Source organism: Rhinatrema bivittatum, chromosome 2, assembly GCF_901001135.1.
Source record: "Rhinatrema bivittatum chromosome 2, aRhiBiv1.1, whole genome shotgun sequence".
NCBI classification, from domain to species: domain Eukaryota; kingdom Metazoa; phylum Chordata; class Amphibia; order Gymnophiona; family Rhinatrematidae; genus Rhinatrema; species Rhinatrema bivittatum.
In genome coordinates, this window is record NC_042616.1 from 8451584 (window position 1) to 8473663 (window position 22080).

The window sequence follows — 22080 nt, forward strand, 5'->3', positions numbered from 1 at the left end:
TTTGAATGTATGTGACGGGGTCACTAGGTGACAGTATAATAAAAATAGTAACTCCATGCATCTGAGATTTACCTTTTGGGCAGGGAAGGGGAGCTCTGTCCCTTACAGGATCACCTTTGAATGTATGTGACGGGGTCACCAGGTGATAGTATAATAAAAATAGTAACTCCATGCATCTGAGATTTACCTTTTGGACAGGGAAGGGGAGCTCTGTCCCTTACAGGATCACCTTTGAATGCATGTGACGGGGTGACTAGGTGATAGTATAATAAAAATAGTAACTCCATGCATCTGAGATTTACCTTTTGGGCAGGGAAGGGGAGCTCTGTCCCTTACAGGATCACCTTTGAATGTATGTGACGGGGTCACCAGGTGATAGTATAATAAAAATAGTAACTCCATGCATCTGAGATTTACCTTTTGGACAGGGAAGGGGAGCTCTGTCCCTTACAGGATCACCTTTGAATGCATGTGACGGGGTGACTAGGTGATAGTATAATAAAAATAGTAACTCCATGCATCTGTGATTTACCTTTTGGGCAGGGAAGGGGAGCTCTGTCCCTTACAGGATCACCTTTGAATGTATGTGACGTGGTCACCAGGTGATAGTATAATAAAAATAGTAACTCCATGCATCTGAGATTTACCTTCTGAGAGCGCTGCTCCCTTCCTCAGGTCAGTGATCATGTGATTAATGCACTGTGCTTCAGTGGATCAGTTTATGCAGAAATACAAGACAAATCCTGCTCAGGGCAGATAGAGAAAGCAGGAAAATAAACCAGGCTTCCTAGGACACTTTGACGCTGCTTAATGCTGATTTTATTTTGGATGGATGATTTCATGTGCTCTATAGTTAATCATTTCTACCACAATACAAGAGGCTCAGTGACACAATGATGCTTCATGATGCAGAGGTACAGGAGAGAATCTGAGAGGTGATCTCTCATACTGCAGGTGCTGTGCTCTGATCTTTGCCCGCTCAATCTGTTATCCCTTTTCCAAATCAACATCTATGAAATATCCCAGTGACCCCATTGGTTCTCTTACAGACACCGCATCCGACCTCATCCAGGACTGGAAGCTGCAGCCAGGGTAACTCATGTGCTGCTCTGTCACCCACAGAACCAGAGCCCAGTGCTGACCTCCCTGACCCGGGCAGCCATAGCTGTGGCCAATGGACAGAGAGCCAGTGACCGGGAGGAGCAGCAGTTATGATTCAGTTGGTGGTGAGTTGAAATAGGATTTATGTATATGGGGCAATGTATGGGTTAGGCTAAGCTTGCTAAGGCTTTTTATCACAGTAATGTTCTGTGAATATTTAGATATATGAATCATGAGCTTTGTGATTATGGGATCATTAAATGTCCTTCATTCTGCAGTCATAATTAGGAAATGAGTTGGGTCCTGCTGCCCTCTGCTGGTGGTGCCTCAGTACTGCACATTAGGTGAATGGTTCTGCAGGAAGGCCTCCAGGTTTCTGTTGTGTTTCAGGGGTGGATTCTGCTGCAAGGCTTTTAAGATTCTGTGGCACACTTACATACATCTCACATACATGGGTTTCTTGTAAACACTGGGGTCCCTGTGCACCTCCCTCTGATGTCTGTCTTCCTCTTCCCTGCAGACACTGATCTCTCTCCTCACCCCGTCCCTTGCCATTCCCCGCTCCCTCATCGTTAGCCGCTTGCCCTGGTGCTGCTATTCTGAGCCTCCTTTGGCTCCTTATGCCCTTGCTTACTGTGCCAGTCAAGCTCTCGTCAGATTAGCAGGCACTGGCAGCAAACACTTCAGAGGAGGCAGAGCTGTGTAATACTGGGGGAGGCTCAGAGCAGGGGCAGCCTGTGCCGCCTCTACCAGTGAGAGAGCGATGGTAGGAGAGAGGTCGATGGGAGAAACGGGTCCTGTGCAGGGAGGAGGAGAGGAAACGAGGCTGCCGGTATCAATGGGATGGGAAGAGGGGAGGAGAGAGCTTGTTCTCCCAATTCTGCAGGAAAGAGGAAAATTATGGGACAATTCCTGCAGGAATCTGCGGGTCAGGGCATCCATCTGTCACTGTTTGGATCCACAGGAAAAGAAAGGAAATCAAGAAAGAGCTAAAGGTATTAATGCTTGAAGGAAAGGGTTTCTGATTTTTAGCATGATGGAGTTTTATTTCTTTGGTGAGCAGCGAGGTTGTTGGGAGCCGAGGTGTCTCCTTTGAGCTGAGGGTCAGAGTTGTGTTAGAGGACCTCTCTTCCAGGCTGTATGGCTGCTCAGTTAGCTTTCATTTATTGGTTTCTATGATTAACCCTTGGAGGGCAGTCAAAGGGATGCACGCAGGCACCGGATCTACCATTCTGATAAACGTGCCCTGGCTTACAGAAGCAGCCTGAAACACACATCGCGGGACAAATCCTAGGTGACTCGACATTCAGGTCGTCGTCACAGTTTATCTGCTCACAGGGGCTCCCACAGGTTTTATACTCGCTGTTCTCTGGACAAAGACCTTGGCACTCACTCGCAAGCACACACTCCCCAGATATATCATCTTTAAGCACATATCCTGGATCGCAGAAGCAGCCAGAGGCACACTGCCTTGTGCAGGTCCGGGCCTTGTCAAAGAGATTGTAGCAGTTCGTGGGACAGGCAGATCCACATTCATTATACGTCTGGTGCAATCCACATTGTTCTGCAGTGGAAGAAAGAGTTATGTGTTAGTCACATGCACATTTTTACTCGCTAGTGTCTCCAACTGGGGTTTTTGATGTATTCATTAGCAGACATGAACCTCTTTTAGGTCAGAATACAATGGGTATCACCTTAATCTGTCAGATTTGCTGCTATTACTCTTCTTAACACTTAGATTATGTCAGAGAGGCTCCATCTGGAGGTCAGGGGGTGTTTTATATATAAATCATATGAAGGTGCAAGACCCTATGGAGCCCACGCCAGTCCTTAATAACACAGAGCCCCAGAGCAGCGCATCTGAAAATCACTGGGGCCTGAGTGCTGAGGCCTCTCTCACTCGTTCCTTCTCCCTTCCCCACAGAACATCTTGGGTCCTCACCTAAAAACAGTCAACCCCCTGATATCATCCCGTCTCATTTTCACACTTCACCCAATCTGTGGATCTCAGCACCAGCAGCCACTCCCCTTGCAAACCTCAGGAAAGCTCCTGGTGCAGCAGATCTCAGTGATCCAGCAGCACAAGGAAGCCGTGGCCACTGGTTTGGTTCCTGATGCCAACAGCAGAAGCAGACAAATAGGAGAGAGGCACCAGGATGGGATTTTAAATCCCAAGGTTTCTCTTGCACAGTCAAGAACTTAGCCAGACGGACCTCATATAAAGTAGTAAACCCATGACAGTCACCACAAGGATCACTTGTCCTATTTCCAATTTCCTCCTCTCCCTTTCTCCAAAGAAACAATGCATCTACGCAAGGGGTAGGTAACTCCAGTACTGGAGTGCCGTAGCCTGGTCTGGTTTTCAGAATATCCACAATGAATATTCAGGAGGTAGATTTGCATATAATGTAAGGAAGTGCATGCAAATGTACCTCATGCATATTCATTGTGGGTATCCTGAAAACCAGACCTGGTTGAGGCACTCCAGGAACAGAGTTACCTACCCCTGATCTACAGCAAATGTAATTCACCTCCATTCCCTCCTCATCTACACTTATTTATCATTTGCTTTCCTTTACATTAACATTTCACTGCTTTGTAATTTGAAGTCAGTAATTCTCACTTTTGAGTATTGTACAATCTAGAGAATGGGGGGTGGAGGGGAGATGGGTAACTAACCAACAAGCACACAAGGGATCTTCCCTCACAGTGTACAGGGGTGGTGGTGGCTTCTTGTAGACCCGGCAGTGTCTGATCAACCAATGTGAAACTCAGGAATTGCAGCTATGACCCCACACTCTCAGATCTCACCAAAGCATAACCTCCTACCTCCCATCATTGTACCTGCAATATGAGGTCACAGACAGACGGACAGGTGCAATCTCCCATATGGCGTTCTTCCCGTACTTCATGCAACAATGCTGAGAAAGCAAATCCCTTTCTGCACATAACACAGGCCTCCGTATGGATAGATAATGTTACTTAGCAGAGTAAGTATATTTTAAACAAGTAGTTATCTGAGTCTCTTACTTATTGCCAAAGCTGCTGTCATCTGTACTTCCAGAAGTAAGGCAGGTAATGCTGGAATTAGAACAGTAATAATTAGCACCGTTACATCTCTCTATTTTATAACATTTAAGGGACTGTGGGGGAGCATCAGAGCATGCAGGGGCACCAGAGCAAAGCCCACAGGAGCTTGGGGATGGGCTTCCCTTCTACCATCACTGCAGGAGGCCTCAGGTAGTGGGATAAGCGGTGGTGGGGCGCAGTGATGGCAGCAGCAACAGCAGTGGACAGGCTGGTGAGGTTTCCCAGGCGCAGGAAGACGAGGCCCGAGAGGGAAGAGGTTGACTGAGAGGAGAGGTACGTTGGGAAGGAGGAGGAGAGAGGCGATACATGAAGGGAGGGGTAAGTAAGATGGGAGGGAAGACAGGGAAGGGATGAGTGAAGGGGTGGGAAGGAATGGAGAGGAGGGGAGGGAAAGCAGGGATGGGGTGTGTGAGGTGGACTGAGGTTAGAGAACACAGGAGGAGTTAAGGAGAGGTTGAGAAATAGAAAATATTGAGAGAAGTGAGGGATGCAGTAGGGTAAGATTACACTCCCCTATCCTGCCTCCAGTTGGGGCAGGTGATCGGGGATACAGTCCTTATTACAATTGCTCTTCAGGCTTATTTTTGGCCTACAAACCCAGCACAGAATTTGAGCTATGAACTGAGGACAGAAACGTCTTGGCCTTTTGGTTAAGATTGAGAGCCTGCCAGCCGTCCACACTGAGGGCATAAGAGCAAAGCTTTGCCATACTGGGTTAGACCAAGTTCATCAAGCCAAGTATCCTATTTCCAGAAGTGGCCAATCCAGGTCACAAGTACCTGGCAGGATCCCAAGGGGTAGATAAATATCATCATGCTTATCCCAAGAATAAGCAGTGGTCCTGCAGATGAGGGAAGTACTAAAGCTTTGGCATAAATTAGAGTTTTCTAAACTAATGGATGCCGGAGACACTTTGAGCCAATGCAATAAAGTGCACTCAGCCTAGCAGTTAATCTGCAGTTGGATTTGCGTTTTGGACATGCTAGACTAACACCCGATGTAAGAAGGGGATTAGCACATCCAAACAAACCCATAGTTAACAGATCCCATCACATGTAAATACTATGTAGATGAGGCTATTAGCTATTACTCCCGAGGTGGGAAATTTAGCACCAGCCCTGGAGCTGGCATTAAGTCAAAGCGTGAGTCTTTGGTTACTCTTACTTAGTATATACTAGTATACTTAGTAGATATTACTTACTTAGTAGATATTAAGATCTACTGCTTGTGGCGATAACAGTTAAAGGAAAATGAAATGGGCTGAGAACCAAAAACCAAAATTTCTGGGTGCACAGTGTACATGCAAAATAGGCGATGCTCTTTTACACGGCAGGTTATTTAAATGTAGCATCATACTTCGGAGATCTTCTCCGGTGCAGATTCTTAAACAAATCAAGGACCCGGAGGGGCGCTACATAATTTTGGAAGGGGTTTATAATCAAGCTCCTCTGATTCTCTGCAATGTATACGCGCCTAACGTGTAAAGCGCTTCCTTCTACCAAAAAATTCAAGCTCTCTTGTTGCCGTACATGGATGAGATGTTAATCATGGGAGGGGATTTCAACGCGGTTAGAGATCCTTCTCTGGACAGGGACTCTACGGCGCAGGGCCGTTGTGGGCCTAGCAAGGGGATTAAATTTTTAGAGACCTCCCTTCACCTGGTAGAGGTTTGGAGGATGTTACATCCAACTGAGAAAGAATTTACGCACATCTCTCGGGCCCATGGCTCCCACTCGCGGCTGGATTATTTTTTATTCAGTTCACATAGCTTTTTTCGGGTGGTGGACGCGGGGATTGAGGATGTGGTTTTATCGGATCATGCCCCTGTTTGGTTGGCTCTTACGGCTGCTAGACCACAGTCTTGTACTCCCCGGTGGCGGTATCTGTATTATTTAGCGGAGGATGTACAATTCCAGGCCCATTTGAGAGCATGTTGGGATGCCTTTGAAGCCTCCAATGCTCAACATAAAGATGATCCCGTCCTCTTTTGGAATACAGCGAAAGTGGTGTTAAGAGGTGAGATCATTTCTTATGTCGCCCACAGGAAAAAAACACTAGATAAACAGCTCATCCAGTTGACAACACAAATGCAGAGGGCTAAACGAGAATTGCTTGCCGGTCCTTCGAAGGTGCGTAGAGATCATTACTTGGCCCTGCAGACTTCTATTAATACCCTTCTGCATCAACGAGCGAAGAAAAGTTTGCTTTTCTATCAATATAAATTATTTCAGTTTGGCCAAAAGTCCGGTAAAATGTTGGCCCATTTGGTTAAGTCCGCTCGGGGGTCCCGGCACATTCCTGCGATAAGGAACGCTAGTCAGCAATTGGTGACAGATGGAGACGATATTGGCTGGGTTTTTCGGCAGTATTATGCCCACTTATACCAATCAGGGGACTGGGCGGAATCTAAATGGGAGGAATTTGGGGACTGGAGTCATTTTCCCTCTTTGACAATAGAGCAGTGTGGGCATCTTAATGTCCCCATTTCGGAAGCAGAGGTCTCCAGGGCGATAATGACGATGCATAAGTTAAAGGCTCCGGGACCTGATGGGTTTAGTGCAGAGTTCTTTAAGTGCTTAATAGGGCCCCTGACAAAAACTCTGCCTGCTGTCTATAATGTGCTAGTAGAGCGGGGTGCGTTTCCTCCCAAAGGGAATCTTGCTTATGTCACCTTGATTCCTAAGGCGGGTAGGGATCCGTTGCTTCCTGAATCTTATCGGCCCATCTCCTTATTAAACGTTGATCACAAGCTTTTGGCCAAAATCCTAGCAGAGCGCCTGGCGAAGGTTTTACCAGGTTTGATACAGCCGGGACAGGTGGGCTTCGTTAGGCAGCGCTATGCCATTCGGAACCTGAGACAGGTGGCTCTGGCAATGGCTCTTTGTCAGAGGGTGGAGGAGCCTTATTTGATCACTAGTCTAGACGCCAAAAAGGCGTTTGATAGAGTGGAGTGGGGCTTTATGCTCCATATTCTAAGAACTATGGGGTTTAGTAGTTTCTTTTACCAGGCGGTGGCACTTCTTTATAGTACCCCGGAGGCCTGCATCCAAGTCAATGGGAGATTGACTGATCCCTTTTCGGTTGGCCGAGGCACTAGACAGGGGTGTCCACTATCCCCCATGCTTTTTTTGATTACCTTGGAGCCCTTTTTACTGGCCATACAGGCGCACCCGGGTATTAGAGGGATACAATTTCGGGAGGGGCCGCACAGGGAACTGTTTAAATATGCGGCTTTCGCTGATGATGTCTTATTGTTTCTTACCACACCACAGCGTTCTTTGCAAAATCTCCTTGGTCTTTATGGTCAGTATGCTGAACTATCTGGCATGCGGGTCAACTGGGAGAAGTCTGAGGCGCTGGCTTTCCCTGATGCACTTAAGGAGAGATGGGAGGGGCCCTTCCCTTTGAAATGGGCGCGTGGGTCCATTAAATATTTGGGTATACATATCACGACTGAGGTGCGGAATATCTATTCTTTAAATATTGCCCCTCTACTGAAAGCGACCCAAGAGAAATTGTTGGCGTGGCGTAATTTACCGCTTTCCTTGGGGGGGAGGATAGCTCTATTCAAAATGGTGATCCTACCCAAATGGCTGTATGTGTTACAGACATATCCCATGTTGCTACAGCACAAAGATCTCGCTCGGGTAGACCAACTATTACGTCATTTTATTTGGAAAGGGGGGAGAGCTAGAATATCTCTGTGCTGGTTAAAACGGCCCTGGTCGGAGGGAGGTATGGGACTCCCGAATTTACAACATTATGGGTGGGCGGCGAATTTGCGTCTGATCAGAGGCTGGCTCCTGGGGAGGTCGTCATTTATTAATTTAGTGGCGGAAAATACATTTACTAGTCCACTGTCTTTAAGTTATGTACTGATGGGCCGGGGGGACAAATTATCTTCACTATTGACGCATCATCCTATGGTCTTTCCGTTGCGAAAGACATGGGCACATCTTACTAAGATTTTAGGGCTCAGTACTCAATGTACCTATTTAACCTCCTTGAGAGGTAATCCTGATTTCACCCCTGGTTCTACGACTACCTGTTTTGTTGACTGGCGGGCGCGGGGAGTGGAATATGTGGGGCATGTCTTTGACTCCGATGGACGCTACATGTCCTTTGAGACTCTGCAGGAGTTGTACGGCATTCCCAATAAACATCGTTTTGGCTACATCCAACTGAGTCACTATATCCGCACTCTGGGGGGGTCGGAGCAGCATCTGGCGGCTTTTAATGTCCTCAATGAAGTCCTGCATTTTGATGCTCCTAAGGAACCTTCCCTCTCCATGTATTACAAGGGCGGGCTCGCTTTGATACTTACGTGCTGTCTGTCGCACGTTGGAACAAAGATGGGAGTTTTCAATTGACGCCACGTATTTTGGCGGGCAGCGTGAGGGGGGTACTACCTGTCACAAGTAATATGTATTTCCGGGAAATGCATTTTAAATTTCTGTGTCGGGCTTATGTCTCACCATATATGGCCTTTAAATTTGGGGTCAGTTCCACTGCTGGGTGCCTGCGGTGTGGAACACATGTTCTGGGCCTGTTCACACACGCAACGATATTGGCACCGAATTTCTGCTTATCTGGAGGGTCTGGTGGGAGTGCAGTTGCCCTTCTCACCATATTTATGGCTGTTTCACTGTGTCACTAGACACCTGGTACCTAATTCTGGACTTCGGACTTTGTTAAAGAAAGCCGGATTAGTGGGGAAAAAAATGCTTCTTCTGTACTGGCGGGATGCTAAAGGACCCTCCTTTTGGACCTGGAGAGTACATTTTCATCGGCTGATGGAGTTCGATAACATGTCATCTCGGACCTCCTTGAACAGTCGTCGGCTGTTTCTACAGACGTGGGACGCTTATATTCAGCATCTGCCCCACAGAGCTAGGAGTTTGATTCTCAATAGTGGATGTTAAACATGCTGGACTGCAACCCGAGAACTTTGGTTATACGGCACTGAACTCTGGGGGGCTACATTGGGGGGTGGGGGGAGGGGCATTCGGCGGCTAGGATATTGTGACAAGCTACTGGAGCTCAGTTGCGAGACTGGGGTGCCAGGGTGCTAGTGAAGTGGGTTACACTGCCGCGGGGGGAGAAAATGATAGTGGTATCATTTGTCTGTATAAGATGGACACGTTATACTTGTCGCTTGGACGTGTGTTGTTGCCTGTATGGTGTTACATGCCTGTTGTATTTGGAGTTAGTGCACCACTTGATAATAAAAATATTTTACATAAATGTAGCATCAGGCGCCCAGGAGAGGTGGAAGTGCACGTGTTAGGAAAATGGGCGCTCAGTATGATGATATTGCAGCGGCCCTTTCTATTTTTGGGATAGAAGAAGTTAGTGGCGTGCACAAACAAAGTGCTCTATTGAACCAGGAGCATGAAAATGAGATCAGCAGAAGGCAAAAAAGTTTAAAAAACACTACAGAGTCTCATCCAAAGGATGTATGGTGCATAAGGCTTTGTATTTTATCCTGTATTCGATGGGTAACCAATGTAAGTCTGCTAGAGTTTCGGTTATATGGTCCCTCCTCTTTTTTCCCGTTAGTATTCTGGCTGCAGTATTTTGAAGTATCTGGAGTGGTCTTATCGATGTGCTTGGGAGTCCTAGTAAGAGTGCGTTGCAGTAGTCAGTGCTAGAAAAGATAAGTGTTTGCAATACTGTTCTGAAGTGAGCAGGTGTGAGTAATGGTTTCAATCTTCTGAGGACCATAAGTTTTGCGTAGCCTTCTCTTACTTTTATAGATATGTGTTGCTTCAGGTTGATTTCTGGGTCCATTATTACTCCCAGATTCCTTACTTTTTCGGCTAGCTCAATTTTTTGGTAATTTCTTAGGGTTATTGGTGTTTGAATGATTTTAGTATGTTTTCTCTCAAGGTGAAGGAATTCAGTTTTGTCAATGTTGATAACCAGTTCCATCTGGTTTAGTAGTTGTTTAATTATGTCTAGGTACATGTTAGCTAGACTTAATGTTTTTTCAAGTGTGTCGTCTATTGGTAGAATTAATTGAATGTCGTCTGCGTAAATGTAATGTATTATCCCTAGGCCTGCCAGAAGATGACATAAGGGTAGCATATATATGTTAAAGAGGGTAGCAGACAGCGCTGAACCCTGATGTACTCCTGTTTCAAGTTTAAATTTTTCTGATAATGTGTTTTTTATCTGGACTTGAAAGAACCTGTTGTTTAGGTAGGATCTGAACCAGTTTAATGTTTTGTCACATAATCCAATTTCTTCAAGTCTTTTTAGTAGTATTTTGTGGTTTACTCTATCAAAGGCTGCAGATAAGTCGAGCATTATAAGGATATAATGTTTACTGATATCAAAACCTCTTAGTATGTTGTCTGTTAGTGAGAGAAGTAATGTCTCAGTGCTGTAGTGTTTTCGGAAGCCGTGTTGTGAAGGGTACAGTATGTTATTATTGTCTAGATGTTCAGCTAGCTGTTTCTGTACTGTTTTCTCTATTAATTTAGCTAATAATGGAAGGTTTGAGACTGGGCAGTAGTTAATGAGGATTAATGGGTCACTGTTTTTCTTTTTGATGATTGGCTTAATGATTGCCCCTTTTAGTGTATCTGGCATTAATCCTTCAGTTAGGGATAGGTTTATGATATTAGTTAGTGTTGGGGTTACTACATTGGTAATCTTTTTTATCTCAGTTGTTGGTATTGTATCGATTTTATGTGGAGCAGGGTTTATATTTTTTATCATTGATTCAACTTCTTGTTCAGATATTTCTATAAATGAGGACCATATGTTAACATCTCTTTTTTGCATTACGATTGCTTGTTTGCTGTTTTTGGGGAGTTTGTTCCTTAGGTTTAATATTTTGTCACTAAAAAATTTAGCTAATTCATTGCATTTTGATTCAGGAAGACTTTGAGGTGATTCTTGTTTGTCATTTGTGAGCTTCGTTACTATGGAGAATAAGGTTCTTGGGTTATTAGCAAACTTTTCTATTTTATTGGAATAGTATTCTTTTTTAGTATTAAGGATCAGTTGTTTGTAGAAAGCTAAATGTTTCCTGAATTTGGTTAGGTTTTCAGTTGCTTTGTGTTTTCTCCAGATTTTTTCAAATTTTCTGAGCTTTCTTTTTGCATCTTTTATTTTTGCATTATGCCAGTGGTTATTTTGTTTTGTTTCTTTGATAGTTATTGTTTTGATGGGGTTTATTTCATCGGCTATTTTTTTCGTTGAGTCTAACCAGAGTTCTGTAGCTGAGTTACAATCATTAAGTGTTATGTCTTTTAGTTCTTCTTCTAATTTGTCCTTTAGTTCATCGTTGTTATAGGGTGGTCGATATTTAAATTCTATGGGATTATGAGTTTGTATGGTCTGAGGATTGAGAATATTAATATTGGACTGAATAAGGAGGTGGTCAGACCAAGGAATTTGTGTGTAGCTTGTTGCTAAGTGATCTAGATAGTTGCTATTTATGAATGTTAGATCAAGTGAGTGTCCGGCTCTTTGTGTTGGTTTATCGGTTATTAGTGAAAACCCTAGTGCTCTCATGGCATCCATTAGTGTCTGGCATGTGTTAGAAAGGGGTTGGATATCCATGTGTAGATTAAAGTCACCTAACACTATGGTAGGTTTAGAGGTGTTTAGATGTGTTGTCAGAAACTCGATTAGTGGTGACATATTTAGCTCTAGTAAACTGGGAGGGCAGTATATAAGGCATATTTGTATATTGCTAGTGCTGAAGATGGCAATTTCATGGTTAGGTGGAGGTATTATTGGGATTAGTTTACATTTAAAAGCTTTTTCGATAATTAGTAGTAGGCCGCCTCCACGTTTATTTATCCTTGGGATTGAGAATACCTCATAATTTTTGTGCGCTTTGGAAGTTAAATCTGAAGTCAGAACAGCAACATGTAATGGGAAAGTTTAAAATCAGCCAATATGCTGATTTGGGTTTGGGCATTTTTAAAATAAATGTGCCCCTCACCCCCGCACTAACCCAAAAAACGAATTTTTCCTGAATATCTGGAAAAATCCGTTTCGGGATTCAGGTCTCCCGAACCAGGGAGACCTGAATTCGTTCTAAATGAATGCACATCCCTAATAGGTGCACCCTGGGTGAAGGACCCAGTGGGTGATGGTACCAGTCTTGTTTGGGTAACCCTAATGTGCGGGGTGAGCATGACCCTATAACCCCGATTCCAAGCCTTGCTGCTGGAGGCCAGATGAGAGGGGGATTGGGGGTGTGAGGCACTTTTCTGGATGGGATACAGGGGGAGTGAAAAATGCTCAGACCAATGGGTCCAAGCTGGGGGGGGGGGGGGGGGGGGGTTATGAATTGAAGTGCCCCTGTTTTCCTCCTTTTTGCATGCGTGGGACCAGGCATTTAGCCTGGGCCACCTTAACTCCTAAGGAAGAGAGAGTCCTGGGGAAGGGGAATAAGAATGTGAGCCGAGCTGGGATCAGGAGGCCCCCTACATCTCCACATCTTTTTAACTCAAAATACAATTAAGCTCTGGAATTCATTGCCAGAGGATATGGTTAAGGCAGTTAGTGTAGCTGTGTTTAAAAAAGGTTTGGATACGTTCCTTTATCCCAGGATAAGCAGGATGCTAGTCCTCACATATGGGTGACGTCACTGACGGAGTCCTATCGCGGGAAAACTTCTGTCAAAGTTTCCAAAAACTTTTGACTGGCACTGTGAGGCCACTGAGCATGCCCAGCATGCCATGATATTCTCTGCCACAGGGGTCTCACTCTATTCTTCGTTTTTCCACGCTGCTATAAGCATCGTGGAGATAGGAGCCCCTGAGTTTACTCACTATATTCTGACTGAAAAAGTCATTCTTTTCAAAAAATTTCTCCCATACGGGATCTCACGCTCACTTTTTTCACCGGCCAGTGACATTTTCACTGTTTTTACATCGAGTAAAAACAAGAATTTTTCTCTTCACAGAAATTCCCCCATCTTTATCGACAACCGTCGATACTATCATGGCTTCGGGATTTAAGAAATGTCCGATTTACAATCGGAACATGTCTCTCACGGATCCACACCTTGAATGTGTGCTCTGTTTAGGAGACAAACATGATATTTCTTCCTGCCCACAGTGCGCAGAAATGACTCCTAAAGGACGAAAACTTCATCAGGAAAAAATGGAGCACCTTTTCCAACTCCAACTGCTTCCTTCTCCTTTGATGTCATCAAGATCGTCCCCAGCAGGAGTGACTAAAAAAGTCCTGCTGAAGAAATGTCGTCCAGACGGATCCGGAGACAAAACATCACCAACACCGTCGACAGCATCGATCAGGTCGGTAACTGAATCGCGGCCTAAACACAAGTATCGACACCACCACGCCCCAACGTCACCGTTAGTGCCTTCCCAAGAGGAACCGAGCACAAAGTGGCAAAAACGTAAAGAAGCATCGCCACAATCAGGGCCTGCATCGATGGAACCATGCAGCCTTCACATATTTCTCCATCGGCGCCCACCGTTCCATCGTTGCCACAGGACTTGGCACTGCTAATCAAACAAGCAGTAATGCAAGCCTTACAAGAGCAAATTCCGGCGACCGTGCCGATGCCGGCGATATCGCCGATGCCGGTGATGTCATCGATCCCGGTGACATCACTGATACCAGTAACAGTACCGATGACGATGCCATCATCGATACCGGTGATATCACTGATGCCAGGACCAATCCCAATGCCGGGGGAAGCCCCGATGCCAGTGGAAACATCGATTCCACCGATGACTTCGATGACATTATCGATGCCAACGTCGGTACCTTTGTCCCTACCAAGTACGACACCGATGTTGATGGCTCTTTCAATTCCAGCACCGATGCCACTATTCACTCTAGCACTGATGCCGGGAAAACAAGATAGAGTATCTACTGTGCCTTCAAAGACATCGAAGACACTGGTGGTTACATCAAGGCCGAAGCCTTCATCAACAGTGCCACGCCTTCCTGGGGCTCCAGGACAAACCAGAGTCAACACTCCACCATATCCTTATGAAAAGATATCAGGAATTATTGGATTCTCTACCTTCTAATCCAAGGGAGGAAGATCCAGAGGATGTACCTCATGAAGATCCATTACCAGGACCTTCTGGCATTCCTCCCCCACCAAGGACTTGGCAACTCCACAACAAACCCAAGATTATGATACTTGGAGTGACACAGACATATCATCGGAGGATTTCATGTCAGAGTCATCACCACCAGATCCCAGAAAGAAATCTCCTCCAAAAGATTTCACTTTCACCACTTTCATTCAAGAAATGACAGATTCCATTCCCTTTAATGTAGTGACAGAACAGGATTCCAGACATCAAACCTTGGAGGTACTTCAGTTTGTCTACCCTCCAAAACAGATAGTGGCAATTCCAGTGCATGATGTTCTCTTGCAGTTACAACATCGTATATGGGAACATCCCTGCTCCGTTCCAGCAGTGAACAAGAGAATGGATAGTACCTACCTAGTACAATCCACTCCTGTTTATCAAAGGTCTCAGCTCCCTCACCACTCAGTCGTGGTAGAATCAGCACAGAAGAGATCTAAAAGGACAAGAGCACATTCCTCCAATCCCCCAGGTAAAGACCACCGTTTTTTGGATTCCCTGGGTCGTAAAGTGTTTCAAGGGGCCATGATGAACTCAAGAATTTCTTCCTATCAGCTCTACATGACCCAATACCAATGGAATTTATGGAAGCAAATCCAGGAATTTGTTCCATCTCTCCCCACTCAACATCAGGAGGCTGCCCAGGCCATCATCCACAAGGGTCTGGAGGCCGGGAAACATGAAGTCCGTGCGGCCTATGATGGCTTCGAAGCAGCTTCAAGGGTAGCTGCATCAGGCATCAGTGCCAGGAAATGGGCATGGCTTAAGACCAGAGGTCCAGGACAAGTTAGTGGAGGTCCAGGACAAGTTAGTGGATCTACCTTGCCTAGGAGACAATCTTTTTGGATCTAAAGTCCAGGATGCAGTGGCTCAACTCAAGGAGCACATTGAAACACTGAGACAACTTTCCCCCCTCCCACAAGATCCCCCTATGCACTCTGGGTGTAGGCCCCAACGAAAAGACAAGAGAAGGCCTTTTTACAGGCAGCAAAGTTACAATCCTCCTATATCTCGTGCCAGGCCTTCCCGAACTCAACAGAGGCCACAAACAAGACAACCAAGAACAGCAAGGACTCAGCCTCCTCCACAGACACGACCTGCTGTTGGTTTTTGAAACCACATCCAGAGAACTCAGCTACCTCTCCAATCCTCAGCCAGAACTTCCAGTAGGAGGCTGGATATCCAAATTTTACAACAATTGGATACCAATAACATCAGACCAATGGGTTCTGTCAATAATATCTCGAGGTTATCACTCAATTTCCTCTCAACCCCCACCGATTTTCCTCCAAGATAATTTCATCTCCCAGAAAATCACATGCTTCAATTACAAATAGAATTATCCACCCTTCTGAAAGTCAGGGCTGTAGAACCAGTGCCCAGGTCTCAGCAGGGCAGAGGATTCTATTCCTGGTATTTCCTCATTCCAAAGAAAACCGGAGGCCTACGTCCCATCCTAGACCTCAGAAATCTCAACAAATTTCTAAAGAAGGAAAAATTCAGGATGGTTTCGCTAGGCACCATGCTTCCCCTTCTTCAAACAGGAGATTGGCTTTGTTCTCTGGATCTTCAAGACGCTTACGCTCACATATCAACCTCAGTAGCACACTATCGTTCAGTGCCAATCCTTGACATATGTAAAGCAGCAACATGGAGTTCTCTTCACACCTTTGCAGCTCATTACTGCTTGGACAAAGAAGGAAGACAAGATTCAGCCTATGGACAATCTGTCTTAAAGAACTTGTTCCCAGTTTAATCCCAACTCCTTCTACATCCAATCTACTGTGATCTTCGGCTGACTCATTTTCAACAACAATACTTCACTGTTGCTTCAATACAAAATGACTCAGCCTCTAGCTTGCTAATAACCCATCTGTGAGGACTAGCATCCTGCTTGTCCTGGGATAAAGCAAAATTGCTTACCTTGTAATAGGTGTTATCCCAGGACAGCAGGATGTAGTCCTCACAGAACCCACCCGCCACCCTGCGGAGTTGGGTCTCATACCTTTTTTTATTTTATTTTTTGCTAAAGCTTATTGCTACAATATGAGTCTAGAGTGAGACCCCTGTGGCAGAGAATATCATGGCATGCTGGGCATGCTCAGTGGCCTCACAGTGCCAGTCAAAAGTTTCTAGAAACTTTGACAGAAGTTTTCCCGCGATAGGTCTCCGTCAGTGATGTCACCCATATGAGAGGACTACATCCTGCTGTCCTGGGATAACACCTATTACAAGGTAAGCAATTTTGCTGAATGAGAAGTCCATAAACTGATATTAATCAATAGCCAATCAATAGCCAATGTTTGTTGCAGGCATTCATAGCATGAGATCTATTTAATGTTTGCGTACTTGCCGGGTACCTGTGACCTGGATTGGCCACTGTTGGAAACAGGATGCTGGGCTTGATGGACCCTTGGTCTGACCCAGCATTGCCTATCTTATGTTCTTATGTTATGTCATTGAATGTCCTCTAGTCTTTGTACTTTCTGAAAGAGTAAACAACTGATTAATGTTTACTTGTTTCATTCCACTCATTATTTAAAAGACCTTTATCATATCTCACCTCATCCAGCTCTTCTCCAGGCTCAACAGCCCTAACCTCTTTAGGCTTTCCTCATAGGGGAGCTATTCCATCCCCTTTATCATCTTGGTTGCCCTTCCCTTAACTTTTCTAATTCTGCTATATCTTTCTTGAGATGCGGTGACCAGAACTGCACACAATACACAAGATGAGGTCGCACCATGGAGTGATACAGAGACATTATGATATTCTCTGTTTTATTCTCCATTCCTTCCTAATAATCCCTCGCATTCTATTTGCTTTCTTGGCTGCTGCTGCACACTGAGCAGAAGATTTCAATGTTTTATCAACTATGACATCTGCATCCTTTTCCTGAGTGGAGACTCCTAATGTGGAACCTTGCATTTTGTGGCTATAACTTGGGTTACTCTTCCCTAAGTTCATCAGTTTGCATTTGTCCACATTAAATTTAATTTGCCATCTGCATGCCCAGGCTCCCAGTCTTGCAAGGTCCTCTTGCAGTTTCTCAGAAGCCTCTTGTGATTTAACAATTTTGAATAATTTTGTGTCATTGGCAAATTTTATCACCTCATTCGTTGTTCCCATTTCCAGGTCATTTATAAATATATTAAAAAGCAGTGGTCCAATAACATTTCCCTTGGGCATTCCAGTATTAACCGTTCTCCATTGGGAGCATTTGCCATTTAGCTCTACTCGCTGTTTTCTATCTTTTAACCAGTTCCCAATCCACAATAGGACACTGCCCCCATCCCATGACTTTTACATTTCCTAAGAAGTCTCTCATGAGGAACTTTAGTGCTTTCTGGAAATCCAAATACACTATATCAGCTGGCTCACATTTACCCACATGTTTACATATGCCCTCATCAAAATGTAGCAGATTGGTGAGGCAAGACGTCCCTTGGATAAATCCATGTTGGCATTGTTCCATTAAGATATGTCTTATCACAAATTACAATAGAACATTCAAGGCAATGCCTAAAACATATCTTTTTAAATACACCTTTTAATTACTTATTGAATACATATTTGTTTTAATTAATATTTTGCTTTCAGGTTAACTCATATTCTTACTGCATCTGTTTGCATTAACTATTCACTAACGGGCCGATACAGTAAGGAGCGGTAGGAAGAGCTGCATTAGTGCCGGGCGCACCAGCGTTTGCCGCACGCACTGTATTTAAATAGCTTGCAAATGCAAGCTGCGTCCAAGAAGCATCCGTGAAGCATTAGGTCCACGCAATCCATTTTACTGTATAGAGCGCTATACAGCGCCTATACAGTATCCTGGGAGCGCTGGTACCTGTCATTTCAAATGTCATTTTTATAGTAGCAGCCAGGAGACCTTGCAAAATGGAATTGCAGTAGTCAATCTTGGAAAACAGAATTACTGTGTTACTATATTTGTTAGCTTCCCTAATTTCTTTTAGCAATGTCTGTTCATTCTGGCCAGGTGGATGGTAGTACATACCCACTGCTATTCTATTCCCTTTCTCACCTGAAATTTCTATCCATAAAGATTCAATATTGCATTTTGTCTCCTACAGACCTTTTATCCTGTTTAACTCTACGCCCTCTTAACATATAGAGTCACCTCTCTACCAATTTGATCCATTCTATCACTGTGGTATAATTTGTACCCTGGTATCACAGTGTCCCATTAGTCAACCTTCTTCCACCAGGTCTCTGAGATGCCAATTATATCTCCCTCTTCCTTCAGTGCTATACCCTTTAACTCTCTCATCTTATTTTTTATACATCTAGTATTTATATACAGACATTTCAAATTATGTATTTTATTTGAATTAACAATCTGCTTATCAGTTAATGGGGTAAATTGGAATATTTCTGCTTTTTATTTAAAGGCACATGGGCAATGTTAACATTTATTGCAATCTCTCTACTGGGATGCCATCATTTCCCTGTTCATTTAGTATCCTCCAAATCATTCCAATCTATGCACTTCTGAGTGACCGTCAGCATTTTCCTATCATCTGGTTTAAAAGCTGCACTATCTCCTTTTTAAAGGTTAGCGCCAGCAGCCGTTTGTATAATCCTTGCAGTTAATTCAATGCAGGATTTTCTCTCACTTACCCATCAGTAGGAACAGGCTGGAGCGTATCTGCATCATGCTCAGTCTTCTGGAGATCTGTAAAGAGAATTGAGAAGAGACCATCCTCAGTCATTCCCATGTCAGCAGAGACAGAGAAAGGAGGGGGAGCAGAGAAAGATGGAGAGACAGAATGAGAGAGGAAGAGAGACAGAGAACAGGTAAGATGAGACCATCCTCAGTCAGTCCCATGTCAGCAGAGACAGAGAAAGGAGGGGGAGCAGAGAAAGATGGAGAGACAGAATGAGAGAGGAAGAGAGACAGAGATCAGGTAAGAAGAGACCATCCTCAGTCAGTCCCATGTCAGCAGAGACAGAGAAAGGAGGGGGAGCAGAGAAAGATGGAGAGACAGAATGAGAGAGGAAGGGAGACAGAGATCAGGTAAGAAGAGGCCATCCTCAGTCAGTCCAATGTCAGCAGAGACAGAGAAAGGAGGCAGCAGAGAAAGATGGAGAGACAGAATGAGAGAGGAAGAGAGACAGAGATCAGGTAAGAAGAGACCATCCTCAGTCAGTCCAATGTCAGCAGAGACAGAGAAAGGAGGGGGAGCAGAGAAAGATGAAGAGACAGAATGAGAGAGGAAGAGAGACAGAGATCAGGTAAGAAGAGACCATCCTCAGTCAGTCCCATGTCAGCAGAGACAGAGAAAGGAGGGGGAGCAGAGAAAGATGGAGAGACAGAATGAGAGAGGAAGGGAGACAGAGATCAGGTAAGAAGAGACCATCCTCAGTCAGTCCAGTGTCAGCAGAGACAGAGAAAGGAGGGGGAGCAGAGAAAGATGGAGAGACAGAATGAGAGAGGAAGAGAGACAGAGATCAGGTAAGAAGAGACCATCCTCAGTCAGTCCCATGTCAGCAGAGACAGAGAAAGGAGGGGGAGCAGAGAAAGATGGAGAGACAGAATGAGAGAGGAAGGGAGACAGAGATCAGGTAAGAAGAGACCATCCTCAGTCATTCCCATGTCAGCAGAGACAGAGAAAGGAGGGGAACAGAGAAAGATGGAGAGACAGAATGAGAGAGGAAGAGAGACAGAGATCAGGTAAGAAGAGACCATCCTCAGTTAGTCCAATGTCAGCAGAGACAGAAAAAGGAGGGGGAGCAGAGAAAGATGGAGAGACAGAATGAGAGAGGAAGAGAGACAGAGAACAGGAGATAAAGCTGGCACAGGGAATGAGAGAAATTAATAAATGCAGGAGAGAGATGGGAGGGATACAGAGAAAAGGGAGAGAGGACACATAAAAGGGAGCTGAAGGTCTTGAGGATACAATAAAAAAGAATCAGAGGGAAAGAAAGAGATGCAGAGAAAGAGAAGATAGGAAACAGAGAAGAGGAAGAAGGAACAGGAAACAGAAAGAGAAGCACAGAGAGCACAGAAGAGAAACATAAAGAAAAAGGGAGATCCCATGAAGGAGGAAGCTATAAAGAGGATAAGCAGGAGAGAGGGGAAGGTACAAACAGAACTAAAGCAAACCCCGACTCTCAGCAGCATAAAACGTTAGAAACGGTGGAGGATTTCTGTGAATATTTTGCATCAGGAGCTGGAGAGGACTCGCGTGCCATAGAAAATATAATTTTGCAAATGTGCTAGGAGAGGAATTACAGAAGATGCTGAAAGTTAAATGCACTTATTGGTGCAAGCCCCCATTCTTAGGTGTGTGCAGGCGTTTGTGGGGGACACAGAAGGAGAGGTTATCCTGGGATTCTGGATGGGAGCAGGGGGGAGAGGAACCTGGCAGTAATTGATGGTGGTGGAGGTTTCCACCTTGACATGGAGTCTCTGCTCATAAGTAGCAGACGTCTCCTAATCCCTGCACGCCTGTTTCTGTGAAACACCTGGAACATCTGGACATGCTTACCAGAAGGTTCTTTACTCTTTCCTATCCCAGAGCTTTTCTTAAATCCGTTACACTCACAGCTCAGCTCAGTGCCTGACAGCGGCCAAGAAAGCAAATAGAGATGTGAAAAGGGATGGAGCCTAAATCAGAAAATATCGTATTGTCCTTGTACTGAGCCAGGGAGGGACCCCACCTTGAGTATTGTGGGCAGTTCTGATCTCCCCATCTCAGGAAAGATAATAGCAGGACTAGAAAAAGTGCAGAGGAGGAGGATGGAAATAACAGAGAGAGAACATTTCTCCAGGGATGAGAGGCTACACAGGCGAGGGCTCTTCAGCTTGGAAAAGAGACGGCTGAGAGGGGACAGGATGGAAGTTTTATATAATCATGATGGGGTGCAATGGGTACATTAAAGATGGTTAATTATCCTTTCAAATAATACTAAAACAAGGGGACACTCCATTAAATTTACCAGCAGCAGATTCAAAACAGTTCTTTCCCATTTAGTGTACTATCAAGCTGGGGAATCTGCTGCCAGTGGACGTGGACAAGGTGACGAACATAGCAGGATTTAAAAGATGCAAGTTCCTGGAGCAAAAGTCCCTGATACATTATTAGCCAGGTAGAGTAAAGAAAGCCAATGCTATCCCTGGGAGTGAGTGATAGGTATTAGATCTACTTTATGGGATCTGCCGGGTCTTGCACCTGTATTGGCCACTGTCTGATAGAGGTTGCTGGGCTCAATGTTCTAATATAAAAGTAAATATGATTAGAAAATAGTTGCCTGTGTATTTCTCCTATTTTATCACTGGTTCTAGCTCCATCCCTTGCAGCTGGGACACAGGGTTAAAATAACTCACCTCTGCCCTCTTCAGCCCGTGAGATGTCCTTCTCTTAGGTATTGCTTGCTGAGGTGACCAAAGCTGTGGAGATCTGAGGCTTTATGGGTAATGTTCCAGAGGGTGTTCCTGCACCCTGACCAATCACAGAAGGAGTTGGACTCTAGACTTTGTACAGTCTATAATGACCTCCCCTACCCCCATGCATTGTCCCTTTCCCAAACACACATCAGTGATGGATTGTTTGACTTTTACAAAAGAAGAACGTCCGGTGACTTGGCTAACAAGGTGTGTGGGTGCGTCAGAGTTTTATATTGTTTGCTTGCAGCAATGGATTGGGACATCTCTTGCTTCATAGCCTGGGATTCAGGCTGCTCCAGAACTGCTCTGTTCTTCACCACCCAGACATTGCTCTGTTCTTCACCACCCAGACATTCACCACCCAGACACCCTGCTATGTTCTT

The 22080-nt window shown here is 44.9% G+C and overlaps 1 protein-coding gene across 1 annotated transcript; it reads right to left on the reverse strand.

Annotated features, from left to right (window-relative positions):
- Positions 1-793: 793 nt before the first annotated feature.
- LOC115083484 (zonadhesin-like) lies at positions 794-21738 on the reverse strand. Its single transcript, XM_029587340.1, has 4 exons — positions 21638-21738; positions 18928-18982; positions 4132-4182; positions 794-2665 (listed from the first exon to the last, which is right to left on the reverse strand). Exons 2-4 carry the CDS (start codon positions 18962-18964, stop codon positions 2265-2267), a joined length of 489 nt encoding a protein of 162 aa, XP_029443200.1. The 5' UTR covers positions 18965-18982; positions 21638-21738; the 3' UTR covers positions 794-2264.
- Between the last annotated feature and the right edge of the window lie 342 nt (positions 21739-22080).